At 48.3% G+C, this 17885-nt stretch overlaps 1 protein-coding gene across 2 annotated transcripts in view; it reads left to right on the top strand.

Moving 5' to 3' along the window:
* Positions 1-17885, top strand: part of BCORL1 (BCL6 corepressor like 1) — a 46843-nt gene that overhangs the window by 16248 nt on the left and 12710 nt on the right. For both annotated transcript variants that reach the window (XM_048864207.2, XM_048864206.2), the window contains 9 exons: positions 441-606; positions 896-976; positions 1346-1750; positions 4461-4690; positions 4809-5015; positions 5145-5311; positions 5517-5662; positions 6730-6807; positions 12973-13126. In XM_048864207.2, the coding sequence (XP_048720164.2) occupies positions 441-606; positions 896-976; positions 1346-1750; positions 4461-4690; positions 4809-5015; positions 5145-5311; positions 5517-5662; positions 6730-6807; positions 12973-13126 (1634 nt within the window). The remainder of the gene's footprint in view (positions 1-440; positions 607-895; positions 977-1345; positions 1751-4460; positions 4691-4808; positions 5016-5144; positions 5312-5516; positions 5663-6729; positions 6808-12972; positions 13127-17885) is intronic.

Raw genomic sequence — 17885 nt, forward strand, 5'->3', positions numbered from 1 at the left:
CCCCACAGAGGGAGGCAGGCACAGATAGTTCTAGTGCTGGGACTCTGTACTTCCTAGAATAATATTGGGGGTCAAAACCAAAGTAAGGGGGGAGGGGACAGCAGTGTAGGGAAGAAGAGGAATCTGTCATTGGGGCAGCAAAAGGGAATGGCAGCTGGGTGCAGAAATCAGTTTGGGGAACCTCACTAGGGGCTTTTTCATTCCAGGCATCTCAGTATTGCCTGGCATTGGATTTATGACTGGAATATCAGAGTCTGCGGGTTGGGATTGAGGGGCATTGGCAGAGCTGAGTAGCTGGGAGGGCTGTGGGTCAGGACTGACAGGTATTGATACAGCTGGCAGTGGGGGACACTATTCTGGGGTCCTTCCCTTCCTGCTGTCCCAGCATGATGCTTGTATTGAAGTTTGGACTGAAATCTGTATCTGTCCTGTGTTTGCAGTGGCGAAAGCATCGTGGGGACCTGCATGAGATCAGCAAACGAGAAAGCCGGGTGAGCCCAGGATCCATGAATGAGCACAATAGCCTCAGGGTAAAGCGCAAGCGCAGGAGGCCAGCAAAGACAGAGCTCCAATCTCCAGGGCATCGTGGGGACAGCCATGAGGAAGGTACTGTTACAAATTCTGAATAGTGTTCTTCCCTTGCAAACCCAAACTGTAGCATTGTCTTGGCACTCTGCTCCCTTGCCTGCCAGAAGATCTGGCTACCAGTTTTCCTGGAGCTGAGTTCCTGTAGGCTGTGGAGCTGGACACTACATACAGCAGGTTAGAATCCCATGTAGGGGTCCGGTATAATGTGGTGTGTTGTCATTCCCAGGCCAGCAGTCTTCTGTCAGCTCCTGGATTCCCCATTAGCTTTTCGGTGGCGTTAGTCCTCAGGGTTCTCCTCTCTTCCCAGGTTACCTTGAGAAGAAACCCAAGAACAATTTCCGTGACTTCATCCCAGTGGTGCTGAGCAGCCGGACACGCAGTCAGTCAGGTTGGTGATCTCAGCAGACCCTGGAGGCCAGCCTTTGCCGGGGAGATTCAGCTAGCCCGTATGGCTGAGTCTGAGATGTCCTGTCCACTAGGCACTACAGGCCCTGTGCCTGGCAGATGGGAGCAGAGCACTTTACTAACTTGGTCTCGTGACAGGCTCAGTGGGGAGTTGGGGGTGGGGAGAGCGGGATCATGTCACTGTCCACATAACCCAATCAGTTTTGGGGGCAGGAAGGTCTTGTGGGGTGCTAAGGAGGGGCTGTCCTGTCCCCAGTTTCCTAACTGGGAGTGTTCTTGTGGGCACTTTTGGCTCTGCTTGTGTCTAGAGGTCTCTAGTCACTGGACACACCTCGTGTGGTCCTCTCTGCAGGAAGTGTTGGCGGCTCCTCTGCTAGTGTGAGAGGAGAGTGCGAAGTGACTGGCCAGGAGATCTTACCGCTGCTGGAGGAGGAGCAGGAGGAGGAGACGACCTTGAAACGCCGCAGGCTGAGGAAATCCCACAGAATGTCCCACTATCACAGCCGCAGGGCCAGAGACAGGTCTCAGTCAGAAAAGGGCAGCTGCCACCTGAGGAGGGCCCGGGAGCTGCCCTGGAGAGTGGAGGCACCAAGGCAGCTTTGGGACCCAAATGAGGAGGACAATGACAGCCACGTCAAGAGGAAGAAGAGGAGACGGCAGAAGAGCCGGAAATACCAGACTGGGGAGTACTTGACTGAGCGGGAAGAGGAGGAACATATGAGCTGCTACTCCCATAGGAGGCGGAAATCGAAAGCAGGTACCGGCACTAGCAGAGGGGAGGGGTCTTTGGCCCAGCTGGCTATTCTGCAGGACCTCCTCCAGGCCAGCCTCTTGTTCCAGAACTGCTCTTAGAGTTCTGGCATAGAACCAGACCATCAGCTCCAAGTCCTATGGGCCAAGTGCTGCATGTACTGCTGTTCAGGGACCATTCCCTCCATTGTGCTGCCACTGCAATGGGCCATCTGTCCTTTACAGGATAATTACTGTAAATGATGGGGCAGGGAACCCCAAATTATGTGGCAATGTTAAATGGGTGCTGACCTCACGCCACAGTCATAAGCTGGGCTGGGCGCAGGGAAGGAGGAGGCCCAGTATAATTGTGCTGGGTAAGTGTGGACCCTAGGGAGAGGCATCCAAGGGTAGTGCCTGCCTGACAGGTATAGGGGGAACTGAGGCCACTACAATTCAGACTGGCTTTTACACATACAGCTAACGCTTTATACACAAGTAAGCTCTAAGCCTTATGCAGGGGAAGCTTTGTCCAGCAGGAGCCTAGGAGAGAGGGTGACTTGGAAGCCAGGGGTGTGACAGAGCCAGGCAAAGTGCCTGGATCTGTGGTGTGAATCCTTTCCCACAGTGCACATACAGAGCTGTAATAGAAAGCTGCAGTTGTTCCCCTCCCATCTCCTCCTGTTCCAGGCCCCAGGTCTCCATTCACCATCTTCTGAGCTTCCTACCTGTGGCTCAACCAGTGACCCAGATCCTCCTGAGTCTAGGTAGCTGCTTGCCCCTCCTCCCCCCTCCCCTGATTCTTTTCTGGGCATTTTGAGATATCTGCTGCTTTGCAGGCCAGCTCCCCCTTTCCGTGCTGTGGAGGTGTTTGTGAAGCTTTTGGAAATCAGTGAATTTTGTCAGCTTCTGGAGCTGCGGAACAGCCTGGCTTGTTTGTACATTGCTCTGCTGGTAACCTTCTGGCTTTGCTTATATGTGCCCGTTGTGGGGCTGCTGGTATCAGGCAGGAGAATGCTGCTGTGATTGTACCAGAGGGGAGTGCCTCTTTGGAGTGCTCCCACTCTTGACCCTCTTCTTTATCAGCAGCTGCATGATGAATTTGAGAGTGAGCCAGCCACCTTCTCCTGGGAATGAGGCACAGTGCGAAGACACAGCTGGAATATCCAGGGGTGTAAACCTGGGGTTGGGGCAGGGGAAAAAGAACTACCATGGCCCTTGAGGGACTGCAGGAGCTACTAATGACTTGTGATGGAGGGAGCCCTGTGGAGCTGCCTGGGAAAGTCATGTAGCCTGCAGCCAGACCACCTTCTGAATGGATGAGTGCTAACTCGAGAGCAGTTTGACCAGTTTTCTTCAGAAAACTTCTCCTTTGCTTGGCAACTTGGGCCAAACCAATGTTTCCAAGCAAAGTTATTGATGGAAGGGCTGGGGGCCACTCACATAAGGCTGGTGGGGGAAGCTGGTTGCAACCTTCACTGTGAAGGAGCCATCATCTCTTTGCAAAGTAGGAGGACAAAGTGTTACCTATGGAGTTATAGTTATGAACTGCACCCATGTTGCCCTTACATAACTGTCATGTGCATGCATTTCCCTGGGAGGCAGGTGGCCTTGTCTCCATGGAGCAGAGGTGGAGAAGCAAAGTGACTTATCCAGAGTGACTCTCTTGCCCTGCACTTACTCTCCTCAGGCTTAGCCTTTAACCCAGTCAAGCAGATAGTGGTCTTCTCAGGCAGTGTTCCTATGTTGCCTGCAGAGAACTATGTTCCCCTGCAGCCCACTTTAAAGCAATTGCTAATCTCTACCCACTGGAAAAGGGCCAGCACTGCAAATGCCTGTGCATTGCTCTGTGCACAGGGGTTTTATTCTCACCTTCTTTGCACACAAGGGCTTTATTTCCTCATCACGTACTTTAATATCTTCCACTTATAATTGTGCCCTCACTGTAACAAGCAACCCTGTATTACATAGTAGGAGGGAACAGTCCATATTTCCATTGAGAACCTTAGCTCAGAATGTTCCTACTTCTGTGCATGTAAAATCAGAGCCTTAATATTGCTCTTAAGAGGAAGAAATAAGAAAAATCACTGAAAAGGCAGCACAGACAGCAGTGCAGGGCATGGTTTGGCAGGAAGTGGAATAGCAGTTGCCATCTGAGGGTAGGAAGATTCCCTATTTTTCCCTTTAGTTGTCTCTCACCAGCACTACTTAGCTTTCAAGATCCTAATAGATCACACCCGTGGCAATAAGGCTAAAGGATACTGGTTTTGTTAATGCCTTTATTAAACCACTGGAGAACATGCCAACAAGATGAAAAATCAGACTCTGTTCTCCTGGGTACAGTCACAGTGCAGGATAACAGACACGCGTTGTCTGGAGAAAAGGCATATCCAAGTGAGTGTATAACCAGCTCCACACATGCTCAGCTTAGAGACCTGCATAGGGTCAGACCAGTAAGGCCTTCTGTCATCATGCATCCCACTGATGCACTTTCATTTTCAGTGTGCTGTGTTCATCTCCATATACCCGTATTCTTCTGTACTCTGCTTCTAGGCAGAGTAACCGTGGCTTTGGTGGAGAACAACTCTAGAACCCACTAGAGTTAAGTTGGACCTGGGCCCAAGCTGTCAGGTGTGGCCAATGAAGTGCTGCAGGGGCTGACTGCTCTTGACCCACAGAGGGAAGTCTGGGCCCCATAGTCTTTGTCTCTGCATCCTGTGGACCCTGTCTCTCCTTAGATTTCAGGTACCGGAAGCAGAAGGAATGTACCCAAGGCAAAGGCTCAGAGCTGCGATTGAGGAGCAGGCTTTCCCCATCGCCCCGGAAGTCCCAAGGGCGCCCAGACTTCCGAAATGGTTTTCTCCTGGATCACCCGGACAACTCCTCCATCCAGGAAGCACTGGAGAAACCATCAGGAAAACGCAAATGTAAAACAAAACATCTGGCAGGGATCTGTGAAGAGGGAAAGGTATGATTCAGGCCTAGGGAAGGGGGATCATCAACCCAGCATGTGTAGGGGGGAGGGGATATGTGGACCCAGCCTCGTCCAGCTACGCTGAGAAGCTTCCTCCATCTGTATTTTCCAGGTGAAAGGGCACTGGAATCAGCCCAAGCCACGCTCTGTGAAGAAGCCCCAGGAGCTGTGGCCGCTCTGCAAGTCACGGCGGGCCAGCCCAGGAAACTCCCCTGAATTGCCCGTGACCCAACATATCCCTCCTGAGGCTCGGCGGCTGATTGTGAACAAGAACGCTGGGGAGACTCTCCTTCAGCGAGCGGCAAGGCTTGGCTACAAGGTGAGTGCTGGGCCAAGAACAGCTTTTACCCCACATCCTTCTGCTGGGGTTTGCTGCTGAGTACCTCGGGAGCCATGCCCCTCTCTTGTGGTTTGTGTAACTGGGCCTCTGGTGGTGTCATTCCTCCAGGACGTCGTACTCTACTGCCTGCAGAAAAAGAGCAGTGAGGTGAACCACCGTGACAATGCCGGCTACACAGCTCTGCACGAAGCCTGCGCACGAGGCTGGATTGACATCCTGCACATTCTGCTAGAGCACGGTGCCAATGTGAACTGCAGTGCACAGGATGGCACGAGGCAAGCCAGCTCCCAGTACTACTAGCCCAGAGAATTTGGGGCGGAAGCTAGTGAGACAGCAGGGCTGTGGGTCTGGGAGTCTTTCAGGCAGCATCATTAGCCATCCTTTGGCAGTATAGCCACCTAGCAAGAAGCAGATTGTTTGTTTGCTCTGTGGACTGCACAGACCTCCTTTTCCTCTGGTAACGCTCTTGTCCCTTGCCAGGCCTGTCCATGATGCAGTGGTGAATGACAACCTGGAGACTATGTGGCTTCTGCTCTCGTATGGGGCTGACCCCACACTCGCCACTTACTCAGGGCAGACAGCCATGAAACTGGCCAGCAGTGAAGTGATGAAGCACTTCCTGAGTGGTAAGTGGGGCATGGTAATTACTGATGTTTATACAGAGTACCTTCCACCCCAAAAGAACCCAAATGCTTTACAAGCTGTAGTGTTGAATACTGCCGTGCAGCTTTGTATTTAAGGGGCCATAGTTAGACACTCAGTCATCAGTAGATGCCAGAGTGAAGGCAGATTGAATAAACGTACGTCTGCCCCGGTGCACATTGGTCCCCAGTCCAGTCTATACTGTTTCTCAAATACTACAATATAGGACATGAATGCTTCTCCAATCATAGATGCACAACCATCTGCAACAACCTGTGATCATGTAACTAAAGGTAGTATCCTAATTCAGGGCAGGGCTGATATGTGTTCAAACCTAACTGGCAATTCCTGCCTTTACTATGCAACCTCAGCGCTCCATTAACACGCACTTTTGCAGCTGAGAAGTGATGTTCTCAATTCTAAAATTACTCCCTTTGAAGCATGTTTACCTGCCATTGTTAGCAGTAATGCTTCAGGTCACTGTGACTGCACGCTTAGAGTAAAATGTCTGTTTGCTTCCTGTGCCGTTTGTGTGGAATTAGTGTTGCTATTTTCTTGTTGTTGTGGGTCTTGCACAGAAGCAAAGCAGAGAGAAACAGTTAAAAAAAGTAACTGTAACGGGTTGACACAGGTGTTGCCTGAAACTGTATTTAGCTCCTTTTTGTTCCTCACTAGATTCAAGTTGATAGGTACCTTTTGTATTCCTGTAGTTTTGGAAAGTTGTGCCCCTGTACTCTTCTAGACTTAAATAAATTCTTAAGTGTGTGTGTTGGGAACCACCCCTTTCAAATAGCTATAACCTGAACTCTAGTGGGTTCTAGATTTGTTCTCCCCCCACATACACTTTTTCTCCTGTTTTCAGTCCCTGGTCACCCTTTTGGAGGTTGGAGGGCATGTTCCTCATGGAGTGTGGTCCCTTGTCTACCATTGCCTTGGGCTGCGGGGGGGAGTGAGTCACTTCAGCTCTCTGCAGCTTCCCCCAAGAGAATGTTGATGAGAATGTTGTATAGCTGCTCTATGGGTGCCTCCCTGCCTTGCTTTCCTCTTGCAGATTACCTCTCGGATCTGCAAGGGCGTGCTGATGGGGACCCCCGAACAGCATGGGATTTCTACAGCAGCTCTGTACTGGGTGAGTTCAGCTGATTCTATCTCCCCCTGCAGGACAGAGCATGGTGTGGCTGCTGGATGCGGACTGGACAAGGGTCACACAGGCTGGAACTTGCTTAACCTGTGGGCCTCCCTCCCAACCCATGTATAGAAGGAGAAAATCATCAGGGAGCCCTCACTGGCATGTGATCTGCTATAGTTTCACACCATTCACTGGCTCAAGAATTTACTAGTTCCTGAAAGGGACTTTTTCTTCAAATATTTGTCCATACGGATCCCAATCGAGGGTCACACGTACCGTACAAGCATGAGGTTAGCTTCTTTTGCCCAGTGTTAGTTGGAGCTATGCAGGTACCCCGCATGCTCTTGAGCTCCTCCTCCAAAGGCATAAAGGACAAGGGGCTCCAGCCACCACTCTCTCTCTTCCTGCTGCCCATGGCAGCAAGGTAGAACTGCCTCAGTGTGTTTCACTACCCTGTAGCTATAACTTCTTTGTTACTCTAAGTGCAGATGATGTTTTTATAGTTAATGTCTTGGTAGTCCATTGGCAAAATAAAGAAGAGAAAACCTTTTTATTCCTTCAGAGAGTCTTCCAAGGTATTGCAGAGGCTAAGTCTCTAGGCTTTAAGTCATGCCCAGCCTGCAAGGCAGACATTCTTTTAAATGATGGGTATTTTAAATGTCTAGTGTTCAATTTTTGTATCTTTTTTGGCACAAATTCCAAAGGCTAGAGATGCACATTTAAAATTATTTTTGTTAGATTACTCCATGAAGGGAGGGTCTGATTCAGAGATCCTTTGGCAGAAAGGAGCCCCTACCACTCCATGACCGCATTAAATCAGTGCTTCAGCTATTTGTGAGGTTGCTCCCAGATCTCAAGTCTCTTTGTGGTCAAAAAGACCGGGTATTTGTCAAAGGCTGCTGATACTCCAGCACAGATCCCCTCAGGTGAGTCTGGCTCCTGCTGCCCATGACAGGGAAAAAAAGCTTCTCTGAAACTGTCCTGGCACTTATCACCATCCCCAATACTAGTTTAAAAACGGAGTGAAAACATAGCCCTCATCTGACTCAGTGCAGGCTCTGTCTTCTAAATCCTGATCTGCTGGCTACAACAACTATGGTACCAATTCAGCACCATTCCACATCAGCTACCACCACTTCGTCTATCTTGGGTGTCATCTTCTGTGTCACTCAAGTTGTTCCAGCACTGTGCAGTGACGAAAGACCAGCATTGGTGACCATTTCTGCTCCAGTATCTATGCAATCAGTATCGCAGATCTTGAAGTCAGCTGTTTTAGGCATATCTGGAGACCTGAGCTGGTATATCCTCTACTTGATGTTTCTCCCTTGTCAATAAATCTCTCATTGATACTGGAGCCAAGAGTCCCAATAATGAAGATTTCACTGCACCCAATATCTTCGGTTTCAGTTTCAATATGGCATCACATAGTATCAGGTTCTCCACAATTTTCCTCAACTCCACAAAGATCAGCACCTCTTTCAGAAGAGTGTATTCTTCTGCCTCATCATCATTTTCAATCTATAACAGAAGTCCATTGCCTAGCACTGCCTCCTTTTCTCCTCAGTCAACTTGTGAAGGGGTCCCTGAGAAAAGGGTTTCAAGATGTTGTTCTTCTTCTCATCATACAAGACAGTTCAGGAAGATCTCAGAATTGTTGGATCCCTCCCTCTTGGACCCACATGCCATATCCATATGGGATGCAATCCTGGCCATATGTCCTCCTTGGAGACAACAGCTCCGTTCACTCCATATTCTTCTAAAGCTCCTCTAGTTAGATCCACCTTAGGATATTTATCTGTATCACAACCATCTCATCCACCCCACAAAGTGCTTCTCAACACCTGGATCAAGAATTCCTGAGAATTCCCAAGGCATCCAAGAGGATGACAACATGGATTGCTATGATGACACTTTGGTTCCATTAGCTATTTCTTCATTTCCTTATGAAGTTATTAATCCTTAGGTGCCTTCCACTGTCAAGGACTTAAAGGCCTTGCAGAACCTTCTGAAGAGGATCGCTGACACCTTAAAAATTCCTAGCAGGTGGTGCAAGAACAGTCACATAGAATGTTTGATTCTATTGCACACTGTTTATGAGGGCTGTTTGGTGATACCCATTAATGGAGGCATTCTCGATCAAAGAATGGCAGACCCTGGCCTCCATCTCAGCTACCTCCAAAAGAGCAGGCTGTTGCTTTCATTTTCCAAGTAAAGGCTCTGAGAACTTTATACTCACCTGGTTTCAGGTTCATTGGCTGCTGCCTATGCACAGTCAGCCAAGATTTACTCTTGGAGACAAAGAACCAAAGAAGTTGGACCTATTTGAGAGGAAGGTCTATTCCTTGCTTAGCCTTCAAGCCAGTATTGCAAAATGCCAGGTTTTGCTACCCCAAGTATGATTGTCTCCAGAGGGAGCGTCTGCCAGTTCTTGTGTAAAGTTCCACAGGATTCTAGGGTTGAACTTTAAGTTCCTGTATTTAGTGGGTCCTTGCAACAGTGGTTCTTCAAGCTGCATTTGATGCCTCCAACACTGCCACAAGTTCAATGGTAACTGCAGACACCATGTGTACAGTGTCTGGGCTCCAGACAGCCCAATAAAGGATTTACCCTTTGATGCTCATGGCCTCTTTAATTCTAAAGCACATGAAGCATTGCACGCATTGAAAGATTCCAAACTGATGCTTCATTCCCTAGACCTTTACACCCCAGCCCAAAGGAGGAAACCATTCAAACCACAGCACCAAGTGAGATAGATGCCTCCTTCCTCTTATTTTTAACAGCGGGAACCATCAGAAACCTTTAAGAAGAGGCCTTATTATCAGAAGCAAAGGGGTTCTGCTGTAGTATCTCACAACACATCAGGCCCGAGGCAGCAAGTTTGATGCCACAGTTGAATGCCTGAACCAAATCGAGCATTTCTTCCCTCCATTTGACATTTGCCTCTCTGATGCATTGGCTGCAATTACTAGACTGCTGGGTCTGAGTCATCCAGAAGGGCTATGAGATACAATTCCAATCTGTGCCTACTCCCCGCCCTCCAAACCATCCTTTTTCAAGGACCCCTCTTGTGAGAGCATGTTTTCATCACTAATCTCGTAGAATTCCCCAGAATGGCTGTTAGGGATTGATGTTTGCATCTCGAAGTCCCACAGACAGTCTGGTGACAGATGTCCCCAAACAGGACTGGGGAGAGCACAGCTAACTCATCTGCTAACCCAAGATTTATGGTCCACCTACAGAATCCTAACTACACATAAACATACTAGAACTTGAGGCAGCTTGTCCAGTTTGCAGAGCATTTCTATCTCTGATTCATGTCCATCTCATAGCCTTACTCTTATCTGAATTCTAAAATAATGCAATGGATGTTCTCAGTAGAAAATGCTCTTTTCCTATGAATGTTCCCTCAAAAACTCAGTTTTATTGAGAACTTTTCAGAAGTGGGCCCTTCCCACCATAGATCTGTTTCCAACCAGTCTAAACAACAAATGTCCCATGCTTTGCTCCAGGGGAGGAAGAAGTCCGGGCTCCCTCTCAGATGCATTTCTGATTCATTGGGACAGGACTCTGCTCTAAGGGTTTTTCCCGCGATCCCTCTGATCCACAGTGTTCTTAGGGAAATAAAACTAGACAGGGCTCAAGCCATCTTATAGCCCTGGCATGGGCATGACAATTTTTGTACTCAAATATGGTACATCTATTGATTCAACCGCAATTCAAGCTACCAGTCACTCTAAACATCATATCCCAGAACTGAGATCTGATTCTAAACCCAGATCCAATGTCTCTACATCTACTGGATTGGAGGCTCTCTGCCTGAGCTTGAAGATAGATGTTGCTCAGCAGAGGTACAGAACATTCTCATTCAGAGCCAAAATCCTTCAAGGCTTATGGGGCCAAATGGAAACGTTTTCAGTATGGGCTTTCCACCCTAACTTTTCTCCTGTGGGTGTGTCTGTTCCTCTCCTCCTAGATTACCTGTCTGTCATTGAAGCTTTCAGGATTCTCCTGAAGTTCTGTTAAGTTCACTTAGCAGCAATATCTCCAATACTACAGGGATGCATTTCCCCAGCCCCCCCTCCCCCTGGTTCTCCAGTAACCAAATTTTGGTAGGGGCTGTTCTGTCTGTTAAGGATTCCCCCCTTCCCCCTTAGACATACATGTAGTCCCCCTATCTCAGAGCCTCCGTTTCAACCTACATCGTTCTGTTCTTTGTGTTTTGTCTATTACGACAGCATTCTTAGATTGGTGCTCTACTCGCAAACCGAGACAATCCAAGCTCTGATGGTAGGACCACCTTCCATACGGACAGTTACTCCCCATTCTCAGTCTAAATTTCTGCCTCAAATGTTCTCGGTCTTTCACTTTAATCAGTTTATTCTCTTACGAGTGTTCTTTCCAAGACCTCACTCATCCCCTGCAGATGCTTCAGAGTTTTAAGTGCTATCTTATATTACCTCAAGAAGACAAAACCATCGCACAGAACACCCAGGCAATTTGTCTTCTGGTGATTAAGTCCAGAGGACTGGCTGTTCTGACACACACTCTCTCAAAATGGATGTCAGACTGTATTAGAATTTCTAGTGAACTGAATAAAGAGTTCAGGCAACCTCCTCAGCCCCTTTAAGAGGCATCTCTGTACTCAAAATCTGTAGAGCAGCTCCTTGGATGTCCATACGTTCCTTTATAAGCGGCTATTCTTTAGTGTCAGCCTTTAGATCTGATACACAGTTTGGCAGGGCATTCTTACAGATCTTATTCAAATAGGACTCCTGGCACCCATCTGCCAGACACCTAAAGTGGGATCAGTGTGGGCAAATACTCAAAGAAGAAAGAATGGTTACTTACCTTACAGTAACTGGATTTCTTTGGGATCCTTTGTCTACACAGATCCCACCATCCACGCTCCCTTCCCCTGACTGTGGAGTCTCTTTGCCTTGGGATTTCTGTATTGGTGAAAGAACAGAGTGGAGGTTGGGGCCACTGAGCCCTTTATGTCCTCAGGTGAGGGGCTTGAGGACATGCAGGGGCATGAGTGGCCCCAACAAATACTGCTGGCAAAAAGAGCTATATCTCATGTGCATAGGGCCCAGAATGGGATCTGTGGAGGTAAAACATCCCAAAGAGTCACAGTTACTGTAAGGACAGTAACTTTTCCCAGCTTTTCATGAGCCACAGGACAGAGTCACCACCACAACTTGACCTGCTGAGTAACTAGCTGTCTGGTGCACACAGCCCACTGCAGTGCTCCAGCTTGAGCCATGGGATTGGGCCAGAGGCTTAGGCAGAATCTGGTGGCACTGGTCTATTAGCGGCTGGAGGGCATGGGCTCAGGAAAGATGTTATCGATTGAACAGTCCTGAGTCAGCATTGCAGGGAGGGACGAGAGCAGGAGCCCTAGGAGGGACTCAGCTGGTACTCCCAAGTCTGCCATTTGATTCAGAGCAGGGCAGGGAATTGCTGGACAATCTCTGGGGCTGAGCCCTTCCAGTGGGAGATGCTGGGGTGGATGGGAAGTGTGAGACTCGACTGGGTTTTGTTTCTGAATTTGTTGTGGTATTTTGTACTCGTGCAGGTGAGACGTTAGTGGCACTGGGTAGAGCTGGGCAGTTTGGGCAGACGTGCCAATTTCCTCAACATGCCCCTTTGCTAGTAACCCTCAATCCTGACCTGCAGTTCTGAGCCACATGTACCCTGTACTTCCCCTAGACTGGCTTCTCAGTCATGTCAGATTGATCTGGTGGCTTGTGATGCACATACATGGGCACTAAAGTAAAAATACGTCCGATTGAAGCCTGGCTTCTAGCAGTGGCTGTTCAGGGCAGTGGGCAGCTGTGTACGGGGATTCCTCCAGCAGCGTTTGCAGCCAGCAGTGCAGGTTTCATTTCTCTGATGGTACCTTTGTGACACAGATCACAATCTAGCAGGTGAAACCCCTTCTTTGGAGACCTGGAACACCACCTATAGTGTCCCGAGTGGGCTGGGAGCAGAAATATGCAGTAAGATACCAAGCCCAGATTCCTGCCCAGGGACTCTGAGCTTCACTCTTGGTGCAAGAACAGTTTCTGTCCCTCCCTCCATCTCCTCCCCAGTTCCTAGGGAAACACTGTGCACCGCAAGAGTGAAAGTATGGGAGATGCCAACACCTAATTTTGCTTGTTTCAGAGGGGAAGGATGGGATTGGGTGCGACCTTCTGCTCAACCCTCCAGGAAGCTCTGATCAGGAGGAAGAGGAGCAAGAATCAGACAGCTTCATGTTTGAGTTCTCAGACAAGCCCCTGCTTCCTTGCTATAACCTCCAGGTGTCGGTCTCACGTGGGTGAGTGTTACTTTCTCTTTGCATAGCAAATCCTGGGCAGAGCAAATTTGGGACCAATTTGGGCAACCAGTGAGCATATTGAGAAGTGGAAGCAGGAACAGAGAACATGAGTCCTCAGGGTTAGCTGAGAGTGGAAGTAGGCCCCAGGCTGCCCTCAGAAGGGGGAAGAGCAATATGCAGAGTACATGGGCTGTCTCTATACTGAGCAACAGATGATGCCTGCTTGAGCGCTTTTGAGAGCCTTCGGCGGTTGCTCACCAAGGTAACAGGCTCTGTAGAATCCCAATAGAGAATGTTAATGCTTTGCACGTACCTTGCATATTCCATTGGTAGGTCTCAAAGCACTTTGCCAAGATGGGCGAAATGTCATTATCCTGATCTGACCAACTTCTGTTGGTGAGAGAGACAAGCTTTTGAACTTACACAAAGCTCTTCCTCTGGTCAGAAGAAGAAGAGCTTTGTGTAGCTCAAAAGCTTCTCTCTCTCTCTCCAACAGAAGTTGGTCCATTAACGGATATTACCTCACCCACCTTGTCGCTCATATCCTGGGACCAACACAGCTTTAGCACCACTGCAAACATTATCATTATGTGATAGTTGGGCGGTGGCAGCATGGAGAGGTTGCAAGTTCCCCAAGGTTACACAACAAGTCGGTAACAGAGTCAGGAATAGTACTCAAGTCTCTTGGTTCATTTTGGTGCACTACCCACTGCACAGAGTTGTCTCATAAAAGCATAGAATATGGACCATTGTTCCATTCAGGAATGGAAGGGAGGACGCAAGCCTTACAAACCCCAAATAAAAAGACAAAAATAAGAGGTCAGAAATCCTGAACTTTTGGGTGGAGAATAGCACAGAGGTGTGAAAGGTCCAGACAAGAGCAGAGTTGTGAGACATGGGGGGAATTCCATTCAAGAAGAGAATAAAACGCCCCAGGCTATGTGGTTTAGGAAGGAGCTCAGACAGAGGCCTATAAAAGAATGAAAAATGCAGATGAGAGCAACAGTTTCAGTAGTTCATTTGTTTGTGAACTTCCTGTCCTAAACTCTTGTTTAGTATTGCTGAACACTTTTACAGCTCTGACTTCCTGCCCCAGAGGTGGGTGTGTTTCAGTGTTGTAAAGAATTGGGTGGAGATCTTTTGGGATACATTTACAAATTTAAAGTTATTCTTATTTACCCTTTTCCATAAAACAAGCACAGGAGTCACTGGATTAAAAGACGTGTCATTTCAAAATACTTAAGAAATAATCTTTTTCGAAGTGAAGTGCTTTTAAGAACTACTTAGGATGCAATATGAGTTCCCTGATGAACTCTTTGCTGCAGGACATTGAGGCAAACAGATGGATACATTTCATAGCTAGAGTAAATGCATGTATATGAGTGACATCTACAGTTACATTAGCTAGGATAAAATCACAAGGCCTATCAATCTTTAATCTTTCTGGCATAAGCACATTGCCAGTTGAAGACCTGCAGGGATATCCCTGTGGGACAGTATGGCAGTGGTAGATGCATTCTGCTAGGAATTAGTTACTCTTGGCTTGCCATACTCAGGAACCTGAGCTCTTCATACACTAGGAAACCTGTCTTCGTTTTTCCCTCCATAGCTGCACTTGCTTCTGTTCAGCTCCAAGAGTGGCAGTAACAGCAGCAGCTTGTGGAGACTCGCCTCTGCTGCTGGGTTTTTTAATCATCATGTATGTCATCTGACTCTGCTCAAGTCTAAGCGACACAGTACTTAAACACCCCCATGCCCTGTCTACACTAGCACCCCCACAAGTTGAGCTGTGCCAGTTGTAGCAATGGGGGGAAGCATCCTAGCGTAAACAGAGCCTTGAGTTGAGTGGGGCAATTAAGTGGGGGGTTTCAGTTCGTTGGCAACCCTGAAAAATCAAAAACAAATGTCAAGTCATGGTGAGGACAGACCCACACTTACCGGTTTGTGAATCTAACCTGAAAAGTATTTCTGGCCAAAACTATTTAATGAATTTGTGTCAAATTCAGGGAGAGTTTTGAGACTACCAAAACTGAGGCTTTTGGCAAATCTATTTCTCTGAAAAATTTTGCGCAGCTGTAATTTTGAGTATTCATCTTTGTTTTCTCCATCTGTGAAATGGGGCCAGTGCCCACTTCACTGTGTGGGTGAGGGGTTGAGGCTTAGCTGATGTATGTAAAGCACTCTGAACACAAAAAGTGTTAACACAGGGCTCAGTCAAGGCTCCCTAGTTATGGCTGAAACTATGCTTCTCTTAGAATCAAGGCATCTGTCATGGCAAACTGAACCTGAATTCTCCTGCATGGGCCATGGATTCTTTTCAATATGCCACGGATTTTTTGTGTTGACACCATGTAGCTGCACCCTATACGTATGCAGGGGCAGCTGAGGAGAGGACAGTTGGGCCACTTGGCACCCGGGAGATTGCTTCAAACTGTAGGATAAGTACAGTTCTTCTTCGAGTGCTTGTTCACATCCATTCCACATTAGGTGTGCGCGCGCTGCATGCACGAGCGTTGGAAACTTTTTCCTTTAGCGGCTCCTGGCGGGCCCCCCGAGTGGCGCCACTGCATTGTGCATGTATACCCGTGCCGGCCCGACCCCCTCCAGTTCCTTCTTACCGTCCATGGCGGCGTTGGAACAACCTCCCCCCCCACCCCATAGAAGAGCAGTCCCTTAGCCTTTAGAGTAGCTGTTATCAGTTAGTCCACATACAGACTGTGGACACTTAAATCATTAGGTGCTTGGAGGCCTCCAGCACCTGCCCCGGGCCCACGGCTTCAAGGCTTGCACCACGTGCCACAAACCTATGCCAGTTAGTGACATTCCACGACTCGTGTCTACGTAGCCTGGGAGACGGACATCAAATTGAAAGGTGTAAGATTTGCAAGGCGTTTAAGTCAAGGACAAGGAAAGAAAGAGACTTTTGCCTAAAGCAACTGTTGATGGAGGCCGCATTGCAGCTGCCGGGCCTGGAGCCCTGGATGTGCGTTGAGCGCTGGCGTTCTATTTGGAGCTCTCCAAGCCCTTTCGCAAATCCACGTAGCTATTTGTGGCTGTAGCCAAGAGGATAAAAGGCCTCCTAGTGTCGGCGCAGCGGATTTCATCTTGCTGCATCCGGGCATGCTATGAGCTCGCAGGTGTTCTGGCCCCGATGATCACAGCCCACTCGACCAGGGCGCAGGCGACTTCCATGGCGTTCCTGTCACAGGTCCCGATCCAGGAGATCTGTAGACCAGCCACCTGGTCCTCGGTGCACACCTTCATGACCCACTATGCAGTCAACCAGCAGGCCAGAGAGGACGCAGCAGTTGGCAGAGCAGTCCTCTGAGCAGTTGTTCCGTGACTCCTACCCTCCTCCAGAAATAAGCTTGTAATTCACCTAATGTGGAATGGATGTGAACAAGCACTTTCTCATAACTGTTGTTCTTCGAGATGTGTTGTTCACTTCCATTCCACCACCCACCCTCCTACCCCTCTGTCGGAGTCGCCAGCAAGAAGGAACTGGAGGGGGTCGGGCCGGCAGGGGTATATATGCACGGGACAGTGGTGCCACTCGGGGGACCCCGCCAGCCCGACGGGAGCCGCTAAGGGAAAAAGTTTCTGATGCTCGTGCACGCAGCGCACGCACACCTAATGTGGAATGGATGTGAACAACACATCTCGAAGAACAACAGTTACGAGAAAGTAAGTAACTGTTTTTTGCAGTTAAAACGCTCAGTAGTAAGTGCGTTAATATGAACACTACCATTATGTTGGGCTTCAGTGCTAATTTCCCCTTCGGATGAACGAACCATTCCAACTGCTAAGTGCACATCCATGCTACAGCTGGAAGTGTAGTTCCCAGCTTGGGTAGATAAACGTGCTAACAGTATAGCTCTAGCAGCTTAGGCTAACCACCTGAATACGTACTTAGGGTGTATGGGATTGTACTCTGGGGTGCTAGCCTGAGCAGCCGCCCCTGCCACCGTGGCTACTCTGCTATTTTTAACTCACTACCTCAATAAGAGCTAGTGCGTATTCATCTACACAAGCTGGGTATTGCACCTCCAGCTTCCACGGCTAAACAGCAGAGTAAAAGAGGCAGTTAGAGGCAAAAAGACATCCTTTAAAAACTGGAAGTCAGATCCTACTGAAGGAAATGGAAAGGAGCATAAACTCTTGCAATCAAGTGTAAAAGTATAATAAAGCAGGCCAAGAAAGACTTCAGAGAGCAACCAGCTAAGGACACACAAACTCATAGCAATAAATAAATTAAGTACATCAAAAGGAGGAAGCCTGCCAAACAGTGGGGCCGCTGGATGGTCGGGGTGCTAAAAGAGCACTCAAGGAAGACAAGGCTGTTGTTCAGAAGCTAAATGAATTCTTTGCATCGGTCTTCACTGAAGAGGATATGCGGGAGACCCCTACGCATGAAACATTCTTTTTAGGTGATAAATCTAAGGAACTGTCCCAGATTGAGGTGTCAGTAGAGGAGGTTTTGGAACAAACTGATAAACAGAAATAAGTTACCAGGACCAGATGGTATTCATCCAAGAGTTGTGAAAGAACTCAAATACGAAATCGCAGAACTACTAGCTGTGGTATGTAATTTATGGCTTAAATCAGCCTTTGTGCCAGATGACAGGAGGGTAACTAATGCAATGCTGATTTTTTAAAAAAGGATCCAGAGGCAATCCTGGCAATGCCTGGTACTAAAGGTAGTCTTACTAGCCTGTAAAAGTGGTTGAAACTATAGTAAGGAACAGAATGATCAAACCCA

Source organism: Caretta caretta, chromosome 9 (assembly GCF_965140235.1).
Source record: "Caretta caretta isolate rCarCar2 chromosome 9, rCarCar1.hap1, whole genome shotgun sequence".
Taxonomy (NCBI): Eukaryota; Metazoa; Chordata; order Testudines; family Cheloniidae; genus Caretta; species Caretta caretta.